General features: G+C 42.1%; 1 protein-coding gene across 2 annotated transcripts in view; it reads left to right on the forward strand.

Moving 5' to 3' along the window:
- The window catches only part of LOC6725297 (GAS2-like protein pickled eggs), a 48,915-nt gene that overhangs the window by 4,117 nt on the left and 19,791 nt on the right, over positions 1 to 25,007 (forward strand). For both annotated transcript variants that reach the window (XM_016173547.3, XM_016173546.3), the window contains exons 2-3: positions 1,067 to 1,166; positions 23,151 to 23,550. In XM_016173547.3, coding sequence (XP_016038333.1) covers positions 23,383 to 23,550 — 168 coding nt within the window. In that variant the 5' untranslated portion in view covers positions 1,067 to 1,166; positions 23,151 to 23,382. The remainder of the gene's footprint in view (positions 1 to 1,066; positions 1,167 to 23,150; positions 23,551 to 25,007) is intronic.

Consider the following 25,007-nt stretch of genomic DNA (forward strand, 5'->3'; position numbering starts at 1 on the left):
GGACGACCTTGATGACCGCATGCGCAGGCATTCGTCACGCATTCGAAAAAAGGCCGGAGATTCCCTAAAAAGGTCAGAACAGCACTCTGCACATGTGGCATTGACCTTGCCCAATTCTTACCTGCCCATTAGGCCCTCTCACCCGCTGAGCGGCCTTCATGGGAAAAGGTTGGCCCAAGGTTCAAGACCAAGCCAAACCAAACCAATTGAATCCAAACAGAAGGTGTCAAGCCAAGATAAAGATATAGTCGATATTGGCTTGTACTTCGTTAGTTTTGACTGACCAAGAAATATTATGATGCATCAGAATGGTTTATTAATAATGTTGCTTAAGTATTTGAATATCCCAAGTCGCAGGACACACCCAAAACGGTTCCGTTTCGTTTTTTTTCAATCGGAATCCCCTTCAGATTGCGTGCGAATTTTCGTGTATTTTGAACGTGTGTGGTGGTGTTTTCCCAACTCTCTTGCCATTTCCGCTTGTCAGACATTTGTCAGCTTTTAGCTTATTGCCAACTTCTGTAGCAAAAGTCTATGAGCGATTGCGAAACAAGCCTACACCGATTGTGAGTCTGGGCTATGACTTTGGTTTTGGGTTTCGGTTTATGTTTGGGTTTGGGTTTTAGGATTGCGATTGCGATTGGAATTGGAATTGGAATTGGAATAGGGGATTTGTATTGGGTCCGAGACTTGAGCCCACCTCAGTACTACGACGGTTCGATTTTCGTTATTCATCAGCGCGATATTTTTGTAGTCGTTTCTTTTCGCTCAGTACAACGCATATTTACGTAGGCCATTCGAGCCAAGTTAACGCCTTTATTTATTGACTTATTTGTTCAGACCACCACCTCGCGCCATCTCTCTTGCCAGTTGTCTAGTTCTCTAGTACGTTGTGTGGAACGCTCACTCACGTTCAATGACAAAAAGCAAATAAAACTCCATTTACCGTTTTCGACTTACGTCGTCGCTGATGATGTCACACTCACTGTCCAACTATCCAACTATCTAACTATCTACATACTATATATGCATATTTCATTTTCGATTTCCTTTTTTCCGTACTCAGGTTCCGGCCGCAGCTGAGGAAAACTGAGGAAAACCAACAGAAACGACCAAGAAACCGAACAGAAGAACGCGCACCGAGTGAAGACATCAACGCCAGATCGGTAAGTTCATCAAAGGTCGCTGGGGGGGAAGTGTTAAGCAAAGAAGAGGGGGAGTGGGGGGGCGGGGCGGCAAAATGTGTTGGGATGGAGATGGATCGTAAAAGTCATAGAAACTTTCATTGTTATTCGAAAATTTATGGGCTGTACAGATACAGATAGGCAGTGTTTCAGTTTCAAATATATACTTCCTGGTATTTTATATTCCTTAGCATATAAATATAATTCCAATAAGGAATACCCTTCAATTCAATGAGTCAGCAGAGTCCTGGATCTGCAGAATTCTCTATCCATAAATTCGCGGGCTGAAAAAAAAGATAAATCTAGTGCAGAAATGATCGCCTAATGTCCGATGACCATTCGCAATCTAGAATGAAATGCGCCCGGGAACTAATCACTTTGGTTCTGGGGAAACGTGTGAATCATGTGAATCATGTGGCTGTACACACTTACGTACGTATATGTATGCCACGGACTGTATCAAACGCATATCTCTAGGCCATGATAAAAATATACGAACGGTTTCGTCATTTACCAAGATGACTATATATATGTATATATATAATATTAAGCTATATTCGTGTGAGCGCATTTTTCGGGGGATTATGTCGTAGGTCAGGGTATCTGAATGTGCGAAAGAAATGCTCGTTTCGAGTGGTTATGAATGGGCAGACCGCCAAAAGAATCTCTGAGTCACTAAAACACAAAAAAAAAAAAGAAACACGGCGCTTCTTCGGTTGCATTTTTGGGTTTCGTTTTCGTTTTTGATTTCGATTTCGTTATCAAGCGTTTATCAGGCAACCCAATTGGCATTCAACAACTAACGCGTATCGGGAAAAACGTGGCGCGAAATTCATTCATTTCAACGATCGCCAAATGGCGACAATCGATCGCTCGGAAGTCGATTTGTCGTCGTTTGTCATACTAGATACAACACATACCCCACCGCCTTTGTGGAACCCCTTGATTATTTTTAATATTCATGAGTATGCAATCGTCGCTCCTGGCTGCTCAGTTCCCCAAAATGGACAACCGCATCGACGTCAGGCACCCATCCCATTCCCGATCAGTTTTGGACAGTTCATTTATTTATTTCGACAGGCGACAGGCGGGGAGAGTTAGAGTGTGTGTCAAGTGATCGCCAAAGGGCCACAAAAACGGCGGAATACTAAATGCCGGGGCATACAAATTGCTGGGGAAACCGAATGGATCATCGATCAGCTGGCAGTTGATCAAACACAGATAGTGGAGATGACAGGCGAAGGGATAACCGAGTTGAATGGGAAATGAAGCAGAGGTCTGCGATCCTCTAGATACATCACATATTTACGAACTGAGGATCATCTACCATATCTGGCAGGTAGCTCATTTGGTTACTTCAAAGTAGATACAAAATAGATGGATCCCCTAGCAAAGGTAAAGGATAATCGTCGTTGCCCCTTGCAATTCGAGATACTTCATAGTGCATCCATTTGTACTCAGCTAATTGAAATGCAAAGATAATAAATCATTTTACCTTGGCCACCCAAAATAACTGAACATATCTGTCAGATCGCTCGTTTTAATGGATGTTTTTTTACGATTTCTAAACATAATTAAAAAGGTTAATTTAGTTTCTCGAACATACTAGTCTGGGGTCACAAATCTCCATATACATATATATATATATTTTTGCAACGTTTTTGTGATGTGCTGTGCTGTGTTGATCTCTCCATTCATATTTGATTCACAAACTCTTTGCGTGTTGATCGTGTGGCATTTGCCCGAGGCGATCTTTTGTCTCTTTGTCGCCACTGCTCATTGAATTAATTGCACACAGAGTCGCAACTTGGTTGCAACTGCAACTGCATCTGCATCTGCATCTCTGTATCTATATCTATATGTATATTCATCTGCATCTTGAGCAGCAGAGTGATATTCCCAGGCCCAGGCGCCTTGTAAATTTAGTTGTTCGCGCACGCAATTTGCTGCCGGCTCGCAGATGAGATGAGATGCTCTTGCTGTGGTCATGAACCCGCATTGTAGTTGCCATTTTATTTGTTTATTAATTGCTCAGCCCCTCGCGCCAGCGGTTGATGGATGATGTGGCTCCGTCTCCACCAGCTTCAAATCCATCTCCATCTCCATCTCCACCTCGATCGCCACCGAGCATTTCGAGCTCCGGCTCCATGTCGTTGGCATGTGGGTTGTGGGTGAAATGAAACCATTCAAGTTGACTGCCGTCGATGCCGTTGGCTGATGACAATGAAATGCTGAAGTTTCACTTGGATTATGCCTCAGATACTACACACACACACACAGTCATGGGTATTACGCAGTTTGATCTCGCATTGATCTCGAGTGAGCCGCCAGTCGGAGATTTGGCAGAGATTCACAACATTTACGACCAAATCGCCACGATGTAACTGCATCGTTGCGTTTCAAACGCCAAGTGTTCTTAACAGATCATAAAATCAAATGATCTTTTAATTAGTCTCCCCAATAATAATAACCCTTCATCTCTGTCCAAAATCCCAAGCCAACTTGATCTGCGATCATTAGAGTTAATCTCTTCAGGTTAAGAAATCTTCAAACGATTAAAGGCACATGTTGTTTTGGTATCATTAAGTGAACATTTAGACCGCCACTTTTTAATGTATTCAACATCTGGCAAGAATGATCTGTCCGTCCGCATAGTGACGAAGTTACCATCGCATTTTTGCGATCTTTAGCGATCGCCAAGCAGGCGTGAAATCATCGTTATTATGATGATTAGTTTTTTGCTCAACGGCGGGCATTATTATCAAATTAACACGGCGCTTCACAGACCCATTATATACGTACATACATACATGATGTACATATATATGTATATAGAAGTTAGGGGTGATTTCGAGGAGTGGAAGCCAAGCGGATCCGATTAAATGCCTTCGCCGATTGTCGCCTATTAACGAAATCAACTCGGATGCGGGCGGTCTGATGATGGGCCTAATCAAAAATGTATTTATGAGATACACACGACGACGGGCCTATTTGACATCATAAATACACACACACATATGAAAGATATATAGATTTAGTGGGTCAGGGGTAACAGCGGTGCGTACTTAAATCTCATTACATTTAATGGCATTTAGTCATCAAGGGTTTCATTTTGTTGTTATGTGATTTAGCTGGAACTGTCGAAAGTTTGTCAAAAATCCGTTGAGATCCATCCATCCATCCATCCGTTTGGCTGGATATGAAACAACACACTCGTATGATGATGAATGGGGGCGACAAGCGATCGAATGTCCGAATGTGATCACATCTCGAATGCCAAATAGTTGCGCATGCGCATTTTTGGCCCAGTGAATTATGAATCGAGATGTGAGATGCGATGGGATTGGCGACTAGAAAAACTTAAGCGAACCGAAGCAAACCGGACTGGACCAACCTGATGTACGGAAAGGTGAAGACAAATTGGGCAGCTTACATCATGAGTTTTTGAGTTTTGTGTTTTTTTTTTTTTTGCACACCGTCTGACAGCAGCAAATATATATCGCCCAAAGGCCCGGCAATTAAGAATTTTTGTCTTTGGCCTGGCCTTTAAGACAAAGTTAAAGTTGCCTGGGTGGGCGAGAGATTTTGGTGTGTGCTTTTTTATGCTTTTTCGTCGTGTTTGCTTAGCTTGTGTTGTAGTTGGTTGTTTGCAGTTTGAGTGGCTGTAGTTTGTTGCTCATTAAGTTCCTCAAATGGCAGTCAAAAATTGTTGGCCGGAACCGGGCGGCGAAACCCAAGCCTGGCCAAGAATCATTATGTCAATGTCGGGTCCCCGCCTCTCTGAACCTCTAAATCTCTAAATCTCTGAGTCTCTGTATCTCTGACTTCACGAACCGACATTTAATTTGCTGTTTTGGGTTACCTCATAAGTCGGACTCTTCGCACTTGAGACTCGAGTTTGTGGAGGTCTATTCTCGGCGATTTTGCAATCGAGTCCGAGTGTGTCAAGTGTCGATCGCTTTGTGCTCCTCGGCCACTTGAGCCAGGAAATCAGAAATCAAAGATCAGACAACAGAGAGAGTGTTTTTATTATTTTCTTTTATTCCCCGGCTAATCCCTCCCGGGATTTGAAGGACCATTTTGGGCTAAAGGATGGGTTTTTGTGCTGCGAACTCAAATATCCATGACTTGGCACTCCTTTCCTGCTAAAGTGCTCATCCATCAAGGGGTGACTTGGATGTTGGAATATGCTTAGATCAAACGATCGCTCCGATTGAATCATTATGCCCAGGTGACCCGACTCTGATCATTCCATCTGATCAGGTTTGAGATCTTCGGCATTCTCTGTTGTCTTGCGCATAATTTGTAAACAAATTTAGTTACTTCTTTGTTGGGATCGAGTTCTGGATGCAATAGGGCTATAGGGGGCCATAGGGTTTGGGTTTCTCTTGCAGATCTCTGATCTTTGGGTTGCGTGTGTGGGGCCTCGCGTCTCTCGTTACGATCGCCTAGCTGCAGGGGATAATTTCTGTTGGCTGCGTGCTCGTCATTCCCCTGATTGGCCCGGATCGTAAAACCGAAGCGTGCCTCGTGCCCTGCCCCCTTTGGCTAGCTAAGAGATCATCCAAAGTTTTTACGATCGGCTTAATGCCCGCTGACTTGGCCGCCTGCCGGAACCCCACTTTCAACCAAAAAAAACACAAATCCACATCGTACCTTGATTGACCGAACGTTAGATAGATCATTTAATTTAAACTATTTATGGATATTTTTTATGGCGAGCGATTTGCATTTGGCCAACTTTCCATTTGACTAAATGAAACCTAAACAGCGCGTCCCCCATCAATGGACGACCAGTGATCGTGGGGATCATGAATGGAATTCCATTTAACGATGTGAGAATGGTGGGAAGATTACGGAGAGCAGGAAAGATTATAGAGCTAGAGGTATTAAGTGATTCAGGAGAAGCCGCTATAAAATTCTATTATGGTTTCTTGAGGGATCTGCTTTGAAGCGAGGAAATCCAGAAGATGTTGCCCAAAAATGTAGCATTTAAAAGCAGATTACGTCCTATAGAAATTACAAAAGGGTAATGCCAGAAAGGATCACTAAGAAGGTCTAAAGAATGATTACCGAAACAGGACCTTTTGAGAAACCCAAACAATGTATCCAATATACAGAATAACACGACTGCAAATGTTAGAGATACATACAATCCAATCTGGGCTTTCAAGCGCCATCATCTCATGCTCCTTCCTTTGAAGGCCTATCTAACATCCGGTGTGGGGATTGTGTCATCCATCTATCAAGCCACATAGTCACTATGCAAACAAACACCATATGGCAATGTGAATCGGGCACAAACAGTCGAGGCTTTAGCTCTGTTTCTGGCAAAGAGTTATTTTATCTTATCGGGTGTTTACGTACGATTTTAGTTCGATTTTGATTTGGGGCTGCACAGTTCGCTTTTGATGGGGTTCGAAACTTTTTGCTGGATGTTTACCTGCTGGTGATGTCTGGAAATGGAGTTTACGAGTTCATATGGCCCAGATGTGCACATCCAGGGCAGATATATCTCTGTACGTTCAGATCTACATATATGTGTATGTTGCGCCCAATTGTTGATTCTGCTTGAAAAGATCTTCTTCATTTGCAAAGACCAAACAAAAACACACAACTTTCTGTATTGACTGAGGAGGAACTTTATTTGCTGCTGCGATCGTATCTTTCACTCGTGTATCGGTAAATGTATCTCCCTCTAGCTGTATCTGTATCTGAATCTGAATCTGCTTCATCTCCGTGTGTTTTTATTGTGTTTACACTTGACTCCATCATGTTGCTGCTGCCTGGGATTGGATCGTGTTGAAAAGTCTATGCAATTAGCACGCTTTCAGCACATACCAAGCACTTGCTATTGGGTCAAGGTTAGTAGCCCAGCCCCCATCTCTTGGACTTAGACGCTTGGATGCCACGGAGTAGAAACCTAGCCCTACTCTGGTCCGTCGTCCCATCGCTAGCCAATCCATCTTGCCATCGAGCCAAACTATCGAGCTGTTTGTATTTACATTTAACATTTATATTTGTATTCGTATTCGTATTCGTATTTGTATTTGCCTATCTGTATCTTTTCGCTGTGGGCGTAAACACACGGCAAACAACTTCATTTGAGTGGAAATCAGACAAGAAGTTGTCGTTGTCGTCCCAGTTTTGGGTTTTTAACTCGTGCCCCCCCCCCCCCCCCCCTTGTATTCAGGTCATGTCGGGTCAAATAGCAGGCTAAACAGTTATGGCCAAGCATATACAAGTACTTAATAATGGCAAAGCAAATCTAATAGTTTGCTGTTTTCAATGTATTTAACGATATATGAAGCATATCGTAACATACGAATTTTCAATTGCGAAAGCTTATAAACATATTAATTGATTGTAAACAACTCCAGCCAATTTAACTGCCTGATTTTTATAATTTATGAGAAGCATTACCGTTTTTTGTTTCGTTTCCTCGGATCAATTCGATTTATTTATTCCTTGTGATCCAAGCACTGCTTATCCCTAATTGGAAAGGAACCAAGCATCTCGGCTGAGATGGATGGATATGGAAGTTGATGTCAAAGTCGGAGACCTAACCCCTATATATATATACAAATGTGAATGGCAATTCATGAGGCTGGGCGTTCATATAAATCTATACATATACGGATTTATATGCATGCAGCTGCCCTTCCTCCCTTTCCAGCGTTCATCTTTTGTATGCTCCTCACCAAGTTCCCGGTTCCCGGTTCCCAGTTTCCCAGTTCCCAACTTCCCAAGTTCCCAGTTCCCAGTTCCCCGATTCTTTCCGTCTTTGTGACGTTAATTAGAACGATGCACCATGCGTGGCTGCTGCCGGGGATTGCCATTGGGGGATTGGGATTGCAAGAAACGCGTTGAGAGGAGTTCTCCGCCCGACTCGGCAGATATAGCTTCTGTTGGATTAACGGCACACGTGTCCGCATCTTGCGCTTATTTATTACCTTTCAGCACCGACTGCAAGAATTTTCCCTTTTCTTTTTAATGATTTTTATTTTTTCTCCGTCTCTCATGGTTTTCACATTTCTGATTTGATACTCTAACTTTTTGCGGGAGTTTTGCTTTTTTGTCTACTTATGGCTTCCATGGCAAATTACTTGCGATTGCAGAAAGATTTCTGGCCATAGTTCACACTTCTGGAGGTCTTAAATCCCATTGTAAGCCATAAATTTCCACCACACACACATGCTCGAAGGGCATTCGATAGTCGGCATTGAATTATGGCCCATTTTTTTCCCATTCCCATTGCTTTCTAATGTATCGCATGTCGGACAAAACGATGCGGACATCGTTCAGTGCTCTCCCTTGAATTCCTTGCCGGGTGCATTCCTTGTGTGCCAAAATAAAATAAAATCCAACGTTCCGTTGAAAGGTGAGGATCTGGGGAAGGGAAAGGGATGGTGGATGGTGGATGGGGGATGGGGGATGGAGGATGCTGGGCAGAACCACCAAGAACAAGACCAGGCCCAAGCAATATCCAAGCCACTCAAGCGCGAACGGGAAAATTTCAGCACATAAATATTTTCCAATTGAGCAGGCCATGCAGTTTATTGGTTTTCACTTTTCAGCCCTTAACCCCGGGCACATAGCCACCCCATTTACCCCCTTTTTTTTATTATTTTTTTTTGGTTTTTGTTTTCCATGAAAATCTCTTCAACCAAAACCACCTTATATCGTCTTGTTAAATCTTCTCGCCTCGATTCTTTGCAAGTAGTTGCAGTTTCAATTGCATAAACGTAACTTATGTAATTGGTGGGGGTTAAGTGGATTTTATGTACATATGTACATATGTACATATGTATGTATGTATGTATGTATATGACTGGTATCCACATCTAGTTCACAACCGACGGGAGCCCCATTCTTCTCCATTCCAATTGCAGGAAATTATCGTTTAACGCCCATGTCTATTCTTCTCTATTGCCTTTGGGTTTGATAGGCTAATGCATGCACTTGATTGCTTGTTTTTTTTTAAATATATTATTATTTAATTGTATTCTCAAGCTTTGTTTGCTGTTTGTAGCAAATTCATGGCATATTTCAAATAATTTCACGATTTCCTCACTTTGCGTGTCGAATCTTCGCATTCTTTTGCAGAATGAAAAGTGATGGCTACAAATCTTTGATCTAATCTCTGTTAGTTGTGATTAGCATAATTAAGATTGATGGATGGATGGACATGTTTGCTAACTATTTTTTATGCATTGCATTTATTTTATATTACCGCTTAATAAGCACCATTTGTGGAGCATACATACATCTATATTCTTTTCTGTGTAATTTACCAACTTGGTCTTGTTGGCCCTGAAAGTTTGGCTTTTTAGTGGCTCCAACTTTGACAACGTCTGGCCCCAACACACCGCCCCGCCCCCCCATTCCACTCCACAAGCCGCCCCCTGTTTGGTGCGTTTTCCAATTTGTTTTTCTTGTTGTTTTTCGCATTAATTAACAAGGTGAACGCGGCGCGAGTTTGTTGATAGGTGACCGGTTTTGGGGTCAGTAATGGGTTAATGGCTTGCTCATGTCTGTTTGTTGTCGCAGATTTGTTTAATTATGCCAAGACATGTCCGTGGGTGTTCGTGATGATGAGGCTGGCGGGGTGGTGGGAGGGGCAGGGTTTAGCGGGTTAAAGGGGCTGCTAAGTTGGTTATCTATGCTGCATTGAAATTCTCTGCGCATGCGCAACTCAAGAACAGCAACAACAGCAGCAGCAGCAGCAACAACAACTGCAACCTGTCAATGTCGCTGCAACAAAAACAACAACTATGAATTACCTTTGACAAAATGCCGACAGTGAACGCCCCCTACCTGCGCTCCTCCCGCCCCCACAAAAAAGTCCAACGATTTCGATTCGTTTCAAATTGCAAAAACAGCAAAAAAAAACAGAAGAAAAAAAGGTAAATAACCAACTTACTCAAAGTGCATTAAGCACACATACACACAAAGTCAAAAATACAGGTACGCACACAGAAAGAAATTTCAGGTACATTTATGTAAAATTAACCCTTTGAGATCATTGTTTATATTACAATTGGCCACAAAAGTGGATTTGAAACGTTTTAGTTTTCATATTTCATTACAAATTGTACTGATTAACAACATTTTTTGTTGCTGTGCATAGATACACAGATTTATGCTTGTTATCAATATAAAATGCACTTTTCCTCTGCTTCTTCTCGCTGCTACTCACATTTGCATTGCATTAAATTTGCATAAATAATTCCATTTAGCTGCTGCAACAGCAACGCCAACAACTTGAAACTAAACCGAGTGAGTGCAATAAAAGTGATGTGTCCCCGAACGGTAATCACCACCCCCAGCCCCACTAGCCCGTAATAATCCAGCACCCCGGCGTACAGTTGCTCCATCCGGTTGCAGTTGCATGTTGCATACTGCATACTGCATACTGCATATGGCAGATTGCACATTGCACATTACACGCTGCACGTTGCACATATGTTTGTATGTTGCAAGGCTCAAGTGTTTATATGCGACTGCTTTTTTTCTCTCTCTCGTTTGATGGTGGTGCTGAAAAAATGTCTTTATTTTTAACCAACGAATGTTGACAGATATGGCCAAATGATTAACCAAATGTGTGGATGAGCAAGGAGTGGAAGTTGGGGGGATGAAAAACCCGAGGATTTGCGAGGGTGAGAGTTGATGGGGATTTTGTCGGCATAATCTTCTTAGCACACTCCCACTTCTTGCAGTTGGTCTTATTTCGTTCGCATATTTATTTTCTTGTTATTTCCTTTGATTTGGCTTTGTGTTTCCTTTTGCCCAAGTTTGTTACCACTGTCTTTGAACTTTTCCATTTAGCAGAAGTTTCGAGTTTTTTCCAAAACAGTACCATAAATTAGGAACCTTTTAGATATGCACATATGTATATGAAACATGTCCTTTTGTTTTTCCTATCTTCAAGCATAGAACCATACCATACCATACCATACTATACCATAGTTACATACCATACCATACCATAGTATCATACCATACCATACCATGCCCAATCATAGTATCCTTATCGCGTTCTGCACTCCAGACGACCCACTCTTCTCTTATCCACCTTCTCGGCGTGAGTTCGTGTCCCTGTGCGGCACAGCTTCCTGCCATTTAAAGCGATGCCAATGTAAATTGTTGCCCCTTTTCGCGCCCCGCATTCTAAATGTTCCGCCTCATTTTGTGGGCGTTGCGAATTCTTTGTTCATTTTATCGGCTGCGCAATTCGTTTGGGCCATTCCGGCGACCATTCGTTACGACATTTCCCCGCGAGCCATGGTATATGGTATAAGGTATATGGTAGGTCTATGGTCTACGGTCTATGGTGGTATTGGTATGAATACTACCCCTCCCGGGGCTTCCAGCCGCACAGAAGTGAGTGTGGGTATATGTATGTAGTCAACTGGGCATTCGCTGAGTGCTTCTGTAGCTGCGCCGTGGCAATTAATCGATTAGCTAGCTGGGCACATTTATTTCACATCTCGCATTTCTAGCATATTTAAATTTTCCATTTATTTTCCACGTCGCGAGGAGCTACTGGCGCCTCTCCTGTCACCATTAACGATCGCCCAGCAATTTGCCAGTGAAATATGACGGAACAATAATAATAATAATAATAATAATAATAATGATAATAATAATGCACTGGGCGTTGGTCAAGCTCGGCGTTCGTTTTGAGAATGCGCAACGTTTTGCATGCGAATTGGTATTCGAATTGAAATGGAATTGAAATGAAATGAAATGATCGAAGGCTTTGAGAAACGCTCGAGTGCGCTGATCTCGACTAACCTAACCAAATGGCAATGCGGAAATGCTGGCGCTGATCTATGGTGCGATGGGAGTATGGCCAATGTCCAAATGTCCAAAGATCGCGATCTGCAGAGGGAGGCGTGGGTTGTTCTTCGACGGGTGGGTGTATCTCTACAAACATACAAACATACACGTATCTGCAAACTGGAGCGAAAAAGGAACGCCTTGAAAGCTTGATAAATGAGCGCTGAAAACATTGATCAATGATCAATTCGCTCAAGAGGTGCCAATGAACTCGTCTGCGTTAAATTGTGGTTTACTCTCTTGGAGCTACCAGCAGAATAGAAACCTTGATCGGATCAGTGAAATCAATGGACTTCAATGGGAACTGAAATTGCAAAGCGCCAATGTGTCAGTGAGATCATTGATCAGTGAGCAGGAACTGTGATTGTGATAAAGAAAGAAAACTAATGACCTAAGCGGCATTTCATTTGACTTGGCACTTGTTACAGTTACAGAAGTGTGTGTGTTAACTAAGTAGAATATATCGTTTTCCTAGACATTAGTCCCTGACTTCAATTGTTTTGGCTCATAATCGATTTGCCCCAACATTGAATCCCAAAATGGAGCGCGTTGGGGATTTTCAATGATCAACAATCGCTCGCCGAGCGCTAATACGCACCCAAAACGTATCCAATTATGTCATTTAATTGATCCGCACAAGTTCATATCCGTGTAATTTGTGCCCGTCTCTTTTGCAGTGTGTCAAAGTTGAGTCGATAATGCGATCATCTTGTATAATGATCGTGCAATGGACTCAATTTCGACTCGGCAAACATCATCAAAGCCTAATTGATTGCAGGCACCCCTCGAATTGCCCCGCCTTCAGATCACCTGCTGTGTTTTACGTGTTTCCTATTTTTCTATTTGATTTTTTTATTTTTTTTTTTTCTTTGGATGGCAGTGGGGGGCTTTTGACAGTTTCCAATCCACTTGAAATTTAAATTACGAAATCGAAATTGAAACTGGCCCAAGATTGGTTGTGCGTTTCAGCGTCTCTTTGGGAATCTGGAGATCTGTCTTTCTGGTCTAGGCCATTTGTTTTGGGCCATTTGACATGGCTTGGCATTCACACTAGTTTGGTTTTTGTTTTAAGCCCTCTGCGTTTGATTGCCGGATCATTATCACAAAATGATGTTGTTCGGACGGTGGTTTTAATGATGCCACATGATCATCAACGCTTCCAATGTCTGGGGTCGCAGCTTGATCAATTTTAATTGCTCTAACCCTCTTTAAGGGCTTGTCATAAATTAATTTAAAGCATTTTGCCAGCACAAACGAACGAATGAACGTGAAATCGAAAGTGAATTTATTTTCAATTTCGTTAACCATTATTGAAGTGCGCACAAGCGCAGTAATTGTGTCTATTTTGTAGCTCCATCTGTATCTGTATCTGAGTATCTCTGTATCTTTGTATCTGTATCGGTATTTCTATCCCTGACTAAGGTCAGTCAATCGATCGTTTTCCAAAGTTTGTCGTTTGCTCGCTGGCCGTGTGACTAAAAAAAGACAAACACTAATAAATTGTTCTAAAAGTGACAAACGCACACAAACAAAACAAAAAAATATCGCCTGCAGTCGCGAGATAAAAGACCTTTTGGCGTTGAGTTAGTGTTGCGCCTCTGTTTGCTTTTTGGAGCCGCAAGGTTAGCCATAAATAGCCCTGAGAAACGAGACTCCCAAATAGCTCGAATGGATCATTGACATTAGCCAAGGGAGGTGGATATTTTTAGGGAACTCTGAAGCCCACTCACTCACACTCCTCATTTTTTTTTTGGGCGGGGGGCGGGCGAAACTCCCAGTGGGCCTCGTAGATGCGATCTGAAAGTCGTGTGTTTTGTTTGCGGATAATGATGATCAATGGAACCAATAAACACAAAAATACAGAAAGAAGAAATAAAAAATGTGAAAAGCAGAAAAACAACGGCGACAACAACAAACAACAAAACGCCCAACACTCATGCCGGAAATTGTAGAACGTGTTTATGCCACAATTTCAAGTTGTTAAGCCACGCACTGAGACAGGCAGACAAATGCGTCAGACGACGGCGACAACAACAGCAACATGCGACATTCGTGCCAAAATACAGATACAGATACAAAGATACTTCAGATACATTCGACTACAACAACGGTTCTTCTCGCAAGAAGAGCTCAATCTCCCGATTCCTGTCCCTTCTCTTCTTCGCATGCGTCTACAAAATACTCCTAGAAGCGATCTGTAGAAAGCGAAACTATCTACCGGATACACTGAGCAATACTTAGCAGTAGAAATCCATTTAACTATTTCCAACACCATTTGGATAAACTTAGTTCCTTAAATGAATTCCAACTATTTTGAACAGTGCACACACGCTCACGCACATCGTAGAACCCAGCTGAACTGGAGTGAACCAAACTTTAGAGCCAAGCTCCAGCCGAAGCCGAGTGCTCCATTCATAAATGCTCCATTCAGATTTGGCTCGCCAGCGTGTTTCGTCTGCAGATCACGTGCCTGCTATCAAAACAGTTCGGAGCGGCAAGGTGGGGTAACGTAAGGAGGTTGTATGTATGTATGTATATATGTACATAGCATAGAGTGGGGAGCAGTTGATTGAACCGATTCGTAACAACGTGGCCAGACTCACGATCGAATTGAGTTGTTTATGGAGGTGGCACGTTGACATCAACGCCTCAAAGTCGCCCCATCATCCATCTCCCACTCCTTTTGGCAGGTCCACCAAGACAAAGTCCAGGTCCAACTCGAGGTTTGGATTCGTTTTCCTGGTCGTTCGATGCATAAATTGGAGTGATCCATCGCCGTGTGCGTGTCGCATATCAATTATGCCCTCCGCCAAGCGGAGTTGTTCTTCATGGTGCCGAAGACAGTGCGTTTCGCAACCGCAAAGCCCACTTATGAACGATTCCAGTTTTGTTTGTTAGCTCGATAGACGTGGTATTTTTCAAAGCTATCGCATGATTAATAGCAGTGCTATTAAACTAATTAAAAGCAAGCGCGTGTAACTTTAGCCAATACAATGGGTTACATTTTTCCCTTATTTTTCTTCTTTTTTTTTTGCACAATTCTCAATTATTTGATCTGCAGGGGATTTTTGCATCAAGGGATCCGCACAGTTATCACCCGCTATGTGCTCCAGTTGTTCGCCGTGGCCTGGTTGCTCCCGCTGTGTGTGCGTGCGTCTTGACCTCGTTACCAGGTGATCTCAGGTGATCTCGGAATCGCTGGCAGGTTGGAAGGCTGGGCCCGATGCCGATGACTTGGCTGCCAGCAATCAGGCCGTAAATGGCTAATTAACAACAACGCATAACTCTCACCTGGCCAAAGAGCTCAGCACGTTGGCAAATGGCAGAATGGCAAATGGTAATGGTAATGGAAATGGAAATGGAAATGGAGATGGAGCATTGGAGGTCTTTGCGGACTAGACAATTGCCAATTATGTTCAGGTCCAGATCCAGTTCAAGTTCCACGTCGAGTTCTAGTTACGGATTGCCAGTCTAGTCCGAGATATTTTGCTCTTGCTCTTGCTCTTGGACGCTCGGTGGTCGGTGGTCGGTTTCCATTTCAAAATCTTAGCAACTTTTGTTCTTGGCCCCTTGTCGCTGCCGACTGCTGATTGTTGTTGCCCCAGCTGCACATTGTCATTGGATATGTGGCAATTGTGTCACACATCTTGGCCACCGAGCTTGTCGCACGGCCAATGTCAGTTGTCATTAGATAGTCGTCTTCATCATCATTACCATTTGCACCCAGAACGGATAGCTCCCACTAGGCGGATAATCCACTCGCAGTCCCAGTTCCAAATGTATGAAGGTCATATTTTATTTTGCAGGTCATAGGAATTTACTACGCTAAAACGTGGAAAAATCTCATTTATTGCTTTTGAAAATTGAATAAATTCCAGTTAAAGTCACAATAATTTATTGAACTCACTTTCCATTCATACATATATAACCAAGCTAAAGTAGATTGAAAATAAGTAGTCCAGTGTTGTATGCAAATAATTACTACTACTTATCAGCACTACTTTTTGACACTTGGTTGTTGGCAAAGTAGCTAAATATGCAGGGCGTGTATCTAAACAAGGTTATAGTGCTAATGACTTTGTTGTTTAAACTGCAAAATATGTTTGGATAATCACTGTTTAAAGTAGTAAGCACTAGTTCCTAACCGAAACGAATAATATCACACAAATGAAACACGGAATTAGACTCAGATTTAATCGGTTCTTGGAAGAATCTTCGCATGACAAGAGATATTATAACCCATTTGTCACTATCTTATATGCACGAATCAATTGATACGTTTATTTGCCAAGGTAACAACGATCCGGTTAAAACTTTCTGAGAATTGGGAAAGGGTACGAGAATCTGAAGAATCGGAATTTATGAGGAGCATATAAATCTTGTTTGCATATATACTCGCGTAGAAATTACAGGCCGTAGCGATTCGATTTCTGCATAAATACTGCAAAAAAATTGCCCTTTTTAGGTTGGTTCCCAGAAGACGCTACCTTTCGATCGCCCCTCCCCTCCCCTCCCCTCTCTCCGCTCCACCAACCCCCTTGCCCCAAAAGTGCGCGAGTGAGATGGCGACGGCATTAAGCCTGATTAGGCCGGGCCAAAAAGAAAGGCAACAATAAAGGCACACATACAAAAAAAAAAAAAAATGGGGGAAAAAACTCATAAGTGTTGGCGGGGCGACCGAAAGAAAACAAAAGTAAACCCGGCACAAGTTCAAGGTCAAGAGCGTAGAAGAGAGTGCCGAAGAGAGCCGAAAGCTGCGCTTCAGGTCTGTCTCACACACACACACATGCACGAGCGAAAGGTGAAGCCGCGAGTGAGAGAGACGGCAAGAGGATGGGGGCGTTAGTTGGAGCAGAAAGGCATGAGTTGTGCAGCAGAAAGAACTTCACAGCATCAGCGCAAGCATAAAAGCAACACTAAAACAGTACAGTCATACAACGCTAACTGGAACAACATATATTTGTTCCTATAGTAAAACTATAGTATTTAGTAATATAGAGCTACTTAGGAATGTTTCCTTTTCCATTATAAAAAGGTGTAAAAGTTTGAAGATTACGTTTAATCACCCTTTCTTTTCCCTCTGATCCTATTCAATCTATTGGGTACGCACTGTGGCAGAGTAAAGAATCAGGTAAAACAGCAGCCGGAACGCAACAACAAAGGCAGCAACTTGAAGCCATGGTTAATGAAAGTCAGACAGTGGGCGGGGTAGAAACTGAAAAGCATTAGAAGTGGCGAGGCAGAAAAACGCTTGCAATCGCCGCCTTTGTCCCCTTCCCCCCCTTCCCCTCTTTGGCCAACGCGTTCTCCCCCTTCTTGGCCAAAAGCCCACTTTTAACGCACCGAAGTGCTACCGCCATTACGTCATTGAGCGTGGAGTAGACATATTATGTATTATGTATTTATTCATACATTCTATAGCACGATCACACAGTCACTCAGGCATGTACATATGTACGTACATATATCTGTTTCTTAGATAGTGCAAAAACCTTTCTAGTTTGCTCAATGTAATCCCCACATTGACTGATGGATCAACTGATAAGATTTCCAAATACCCTCCCATCATAAACTATGTACATATATAACTTTTAATATCAATATCTGCAAATAACTGTGTGTTAGTTTACAAAATGCATTATATTATGAATTAGTATCATAGATATGATCATAGTTAGTTGTCCTTTGGCGGAGGTCATTGCATTGGTCTTCAAAGTCGAACAAAATCAGCACCACTCACTCCCCCTTCTTGCTTCTCCCTCTCTGCGTTCTCACCTCTCCGTATGCCCATCTCGCTCGCTCCTGAAGCAACCCACACTGAGCAGCTGCGACTGCGCAAATGACTGGGTTCGACTCCAACTTGGAGCTAAGCTATTGTTGTTGTTGTTGTTGTTGTTGTTGCTGTTGTCATTTAAAGTCTAATCAAAACATTTGAAGTTACTTAAGAAACCTACGCAGCTTAAGTTGCGTTTCTTGTTTCGAATTCTTAACTTGTCGCAGCTTTGTCTTTGTTTGTTTGTTTGTTGTTTTTTATTCTCTCTCGTTTTTTTTTTTTGCTTACACAGACGGAGGCAAAATAAATTGTAAATTAAGTTTCTGCGACATTTCTACAAAAAGCGGCCATTGAGCGACAAGTTTTTTGTTTTTTATTTGTTGTTGTTGCTGCCGCTGATTTGCAGTTCTTTGGTTTTTGTGTTTTGTGTTTTCTTTGCCCTTTTAAATGATATAGCGGCTTTAGAAGGTTAACATGTGTGTGAGTGGAAGTTTGATCTACTTAAGGCCAGACGAAACAAAAAAAAAAAAAAAAAAACTTAAAAAAAACCGCTTCTCTTTGTACTCCCCATATATCGCTCGATTATTTGCTTTGGGTGAGTCAGTTTGGTGAACTTTAGTTTTGGCCCGCTGCCAGTGGATTTCCTTGTCCGCCGCTCATTGGTATCCTCCCACTCTCGCAGTACCTACCCCCTCCCCCAACCCCCTTGTAGTTCTCACAGCTAGTCCAAGGTCGTCGTCCTCCCACACACGCCACCCACTCCACCGCACTCCAATAAAATCGTCAGGCGACATCACAGTCAGTGTCCAACACCAACTGACTAATATACAAGTATGAACATGAAAAGTGTACAGTGCTTCTGGATTGTTAGAAATATGATATGATATCAAGGTTCCATGGGAAATCTACTCTCATAACTCAATAAATTAATATTCAATTTTGCAACGAATAATTAAAATGTGCATACATAACGTATCAAATATAAATTAATGTTAACATCTGTCTAAAAATCACCAAATTAATAACATATCGAATCTTCTCCATGTTCGATTCCCATGAAATATGCAATTTATTAAGGTCGTATCATGTTGTTTCACGATAAAAATGTAAAATTTAGTTGGCATGCGATAAATCAACTCGCCGTAGCTTAGTTTTCGTTATTTGTACCTATTAATTATAATATAATTAATTCAGCAACGGCGGCGCTCAAACTATGCAGATATGTTTATAGGAAATGTAAGCTGATATTTTTTTTAAGATGCAAACCACTGTAGTGCACATGCAAGCCACTCTATGCCAGATTTTTCTGTATTTTTTTTTTTGCTCACTATATTTTTTGATTCTTAACTACAAAAAAAAATGAAGGCGCCGGCTCTTCTTTTGTCTGGCGTCTATTGATTTAGCCGTAAATGACAAAACGAAACGAAGACAAAGCGTCAAAAAGGAAACTCCGGCAAGTGCATTTAACCAAATGAGCGGGGAAAATGCGGAAAATGAGGTGGAACAGTGGATAGTGGCTGACATTTATGGCTGATAATGGAAATATATATCTAGATGCATATATACGTACATATATATCTGTGTATGCATGGGATGGAATGCAGTGGGGTCCGCCGATGGGTGGATGATGATGACAATGCATCAACAGACAAAAGGAGCCAAAAGGGAATGGCCACAAAAGGAGCCAAACATTCAGATGGGACATGGGTATATGCTATATGGTAAATGCTATATGTGCATATGCAAAAGAGGGTGATGGAGCGGTGGGTGGAGGGAGGGAGGGAGGCAGGGTGGTGTCGAACTCCAGAGTCGAGTGTTGCTGTGTTACCATTGTTGTTGGCTCAATGGCTGAAAATGGATAGATAATAACTTGTGAAAATAACTTTTGCACTTGAACGAGATTTCAAATGTGTGTTGCTGAATGGGGAGCACTCAACGCAGACGGAGTTGCATCCATTCCCATATAAACGAGCACTGTCAAAATCATGGTCCATGCTCCGTGCTCCATGGTCCATGGTCCACATTCGACACTGAAATTTCTGACAGATGCGAGTGCATCAAGTTCGGATGATTTCGAGAGTGTTCGGAGACGGAGATGGAGATGGAAGTGGAAGTGGAATTGGTACTGGTAGTGAAATTGGAAATGGAATGGATATGGAGCTGCTTGGTGGGAGTGTGAACTGCACTCCAATTGAATGTTGTGGGCCTGCAATGAAATCGTTTCGATTGTCGCCTCAAGTGTCATTGAACGTTTGGGTGGCATGAAAAGAAAATATGTGGAGGGGAACTCTCTTGGGGGAATACACTCAAAGAAAAGCTTACTATTTCAACCTATATGGCTATAACTAGACCAAAACACCGCATTCAATATCATATCATATTATTTTCTATCGCTTCAATCAAGTTGATACTTTCCACATAAACAACAAGCAACAGGCGTCGAGTATCTCTCGGATATGCAACGGATACTTAATGTCTTGTTTCACTCGCAGTTGAAGTGCCCCAAGTGTCTGGTATAACTAACCTATTGGGTCCATCGTCTATCGATATGACAACAAATTTCAGCATTGTGCAACTCTAGCGCATGACCCAACTCCGTCTCTCTTGCCACTTTTGTAATTGTTAATTGAAAAAGGCAACAAGAGCAGCAACAACCAAACGATTGAATTCGTTACTTTTATAACATATTTTCCATGCCCACTGTTGTTTAAGCCAAAACTTTATGGGCCTGCTGCTGTTATCGCTTCACACTCTCGATCACTTTTACTTGTCATCCGGCAATTCACACTTTGCCATTGTCAAAAGTGGGGAAAAGTCGATGGAGAAGTACAAAAAAGTATTGGGGGGACGGGGGTTTCTTCATTAGTTCACTTGTTGCTGAGCTCTTAGTTTGAAGAACTAAAGATAACAAAACAGTAAGCCGAATCAAAAAAAGTAAAAGAAATGAGCACCATAAGGAATATGTTCCTATTTTAAAGTCGTATATCATAAATATACTTTTATATGCCTTAATAAGAAAATGATACAATAACAATTATGGGCATCTAATGATAAGAAGTTGATTTGATTACTTAAACCCTTCGAGATAGAAGCTGTTTTCTTCCGATAGACAAGGTCATATTGAACAATTGCTGCAATATCTGATAAGGAATATACCATACAAAACATATATATTGTATATATGGGAACCCATCAATTCAATTGCCATCAAGTCTGGGAACTTTTGGTCAGATAAGGGACAAGTTTCGCGCCTCACCGAATGGAGAAGCATTGGGAAAAAAAAACAATGTGGAAAACGTTGGAAAATGCGGGGGAGTTGTGATGACAGTTTCGAATGTGGAAATCGGCAATGGTCAAAATACAATAAGAAAACGAATAACAAAAAACAAAAAACTGTAGAGGCGCATTCAATTACCGGACTTGGCGATGGGAGGAGATTGGATCGCACTGGCTTGGATTGGAATGGAATGGGACAGACCTTATATGCGAATCGATGCCAACGACGCATCCTATCCTATACTATGCAAAATGTGTGTGCTGTTTATATACATTTCGCTGTGTTTGGATGCGGATTTTTTAATTAAATTCACTTTCAAAAATACCGCTAATCATTCGAACAAAAGGCCAGCGAGCATTTGCATATATGTTTGTCTCGAAAGTTTGCGACTTTTTGTGTTTTTTTTTTTTTGTTTTCTGCAGGGTTTCATTTATTTTTTTGTTATTCTTCGACTTGGGTCAACAGCAGGGGGCGTGGCATGTGAATAGATTGATCGATCTAGGCAAAAAAGATTTTCGCAAGTGCGAAAGTGAAATCCGGGGGATGAGATGCGGATTTAGGCAAAAACCAAAGACCCCCGTAGGTTGGTTTTTGGGGTACATCAATGGTCAGCAAATTAGCCAACACACATGGGTGTTTTATTGTACTTGTACCGAATGCAAAAACAAATGCGAATGCGAATGCGAATACGAATACGAATCCGAATTCGAATAGCAATCGCAATCCGATACCGAATCCGCCTGATCACTTTGAGAAAACACGTAAGTGGCCAAATCGGTGCGCCTTAATTAAGACCAGCCTCATCGGGAATGAGGCAGTTGCGCAAGCACTTAATACAGCAACGGGGACCAAGCAACGGATCCAATAGCCAGCCGAATTAAATACACAAAACATTTAAAATACACACAGCGATCTCTAAAAACCAAAAACCCAAAAAAAAAAAACCAAACAGCGGAATGCCAGTGCGAATAGGATTCGATTTCTTTCAGCTTTGTTCCCACTCTTTCACCCATGGCGTTTTAATGATTACCGATCGATTGGATCGCACCTACAAGATACAAGATACAAAATTTCGACCTGACCCAGCAGCACCTTGGCCCAATTATTGTAATTTATCACTAATCGAACAGGTGTGTCTGCGTTGTGGTTCTGCTATTCAATTAGAATTTTGTGCAACATGCTGCCATTTGAGTTGGAAAATTAGGGAACTTATCAACAATAACAATAAACTGTTTCCTTTCATAATATGAAAGGCATTTTGCAATACACATATGTATTTATAGTTCGCATAGTTCCTTTGTCCTGCGGGGCTAAAGTCGAATTCCATTGGCGGTTGAGGATTAATGAGGGGCGGATGGCCATAAGTGCAACCTGTTCTGATGGCCCAAGGTCGAATCCTGTTGCGGCATCCTTATGCAACGATAATTCGATAAACGCTCCTGATAAGCCATAACTTTTATGACTGGCCTTGAAGTTGCCAGTTGGCAGTTGGCACTTGGCGAACGACTTCGACATTAATCTCCTTTCTGGCCGAAGTTCACAGTTCAATTGGGCTTACCGCCAATTAGTCGCTGCTGTTAATGAGCTGCGAGCAAAAAAAAAAATAAATAAAAAACAAGGGGGGAACTTGGGTGTGAGATGCCATTAACCCGGCGCCCCAATAGCAACTTTGTTTTATTTTTCCAGTGGTTGCCGCTGGTTTGTCTGGGCCTTTTTCAAGTCACCGACTTTTATGTTTTATTTATTGATTTTATTTGTATAAATTTTGCAGTTGCTGTTTTGCCAGCGGCGGCGGCGGCGGCGACGGTGGTTTGCCGCTGCCGCTGCGGTTTTCAGTACCATAATTATGTCAGCTGCAGTGGCACAATCATAAATTTACGCCGTTTTGGTGCAACAATTTTTTGAAAATTTATTATCCACTCGCTGGCAATCTGATTACATATCATCAATCAACGGAATTTGCAGACGAGGAGTTGAGGAAATTCTTGCATTTCCGCAGCAAGCATAAAATATAATAAAAGACTAACTAACAAAATGTTAATTTATGTTTATATCGTTTTTTCTTTTCTTTCAGCTCAATATCGAACCGAACCGAAACGCTAATCCGAACCAGACGCGATGCACTGCAGCCAAAAGCGCAACGAAAACACGACGACCAATCTTTGCTAAGGTCTAGCTAACCACAAAAATATAAATATATACATATTATATAAACAAAAAGCATAAAATCGAAATTGAAAACTAAGGCAAAGGCCAAGAAGCTGTGAATAGAATTTTAGGAGGATTGAAAATAAACCGACAGAACAATGGCCATGTTGGAGGCGCGGCCATATAGGCCATTCAAATCCAGTGAGGAGTATCTGGAGGCCATGAGGGAGGATTTGGCCGAGTGGCTAAGCACACTCTATCCAGAGCTGAGCATCAATGCCGATAACTTTATGGATCGTTTGGACACGGGAGTGGCATTGTGCAAGGTAAGCCGCAATTCATACTAGTACCTATTCCATTTCCATTTCCATTTCGCTCCATCCATCTAACCATCCATCCATCCAATGGTTATCCCACACACTCACATCCTCGACACACACATCAGTCGACACTCTGCAAGTGGCAAGAGCTCGACAGATTTCCATTTCATCTTTTATGGCTCGCTCGGCTTGGCTAAAAGGCTTCTTACGTGGCCAACGGCACTACGGCAGGAAAAACGTTGGAGGAAGAAACCAGGTCAGCCGGGGGTTCATTGAGCCGGCTTAGTTGCTCAACCGAAAGCATTTGTGAGAAGCGCATAATTTAAATGAAGTACTGAAATGAGCCACAACGGGACAGGGATAATAAATGGGTGAATACAAAGGGATTCCCTTCTAGTTAGTTACCCAATTCAACGTAAGCAAAGTACTTAACTTAATGTTGCTACCAAATAGTGGTCACCACCTATTGGGAGTTGAAAAATAACGTTTAAAAGGTGCATCTAATCGTTTATAATACCCTGAATGCCCAAGTCCAAGACTCTGAGCGATATAGTTATTAATTAATAACTTAGCATGTTGCAACAAATGCATATATACATACGATCTTCTCTTAGATCAGTTATACCATTTGCTTACCTTTGTTTTTTTGTTTTTATTTATTTTATTTTTATTTTTTTTGTATTTTTCTGCAGTCTGTTTTCAGTTTTTTTTCGGTTTGGCTTGGCTTGGTTTGGTTTGGTTTGGGTGGCACATGCCATAACCACAACTCCCTGGCTGGCCCCTGCCTTTTGGCCCTCTTCGCTGTTTGGCTGGCGCTGAGTGGCGCCAGTAGCACCCGACATCGTCACGCTGGAGGCCAATAGCAAGACCTCAACCCGTAGACAATTTGTCTTTACTTCTGCTCTTGCCCCGTTGTTGCAGCTATTTCTTCTCTTTTCCTACTTTGCCGCTTTGTTGTTGTTTTGGTTTTGGTTTTTGTTTTGCTTTTTTTTGTGTGTGTGTGTCTTGTTGCAGCCTTTTTTTTTGCTGCTGCTGCTTTGCGGATTCGTATCGGCAACGAGATCGCCTTGCCCCCTTTGGGGGGTCTCCTGCTGCGTGGATCTCCTCCCGTTTCTTCCCAGTGTGTGGATATTCTTCAGGGAACATAGCCGAGAATTTGTGCCCAGTGCAATATTTGTACCATAGAAATGTGTTGTCAGTTAGTGAGTGTTGGGCAATGTCGTTATGATTTGGTAATACTGTTTAGAGTGACCTTAAATCGCGGTGCCTGATTGGCGTAAATAAGGATATTTTTTAAAAGAAAACTTTTAACGTCTCGTAAATATATGCCACATTTTGTGCGGCAGTTTTCATCGATTTTAGCTTAAGCCTAACTATTTTTTATAAGTAATCCACCAACTTGGTAACTGTTCAAGTGTTTTTTTTTACGCTTAGTGCCGATTAGCCACTCCCCCAACCACTGT

Source organism: Drosophila simulans, chromosome X, assembly GCF_016746395.2.
Source record: "Drosophila simulans strain w501 chromosome X, Prin_Dsim_3.1, whole genome shotgun sequence".
NCBI classification, from domain to species: Eukaryota; Metazoa; Arthropoda; class Insecta; order Diptera; family Drosophilidae; genus Drosophila; species Drosophila simulans.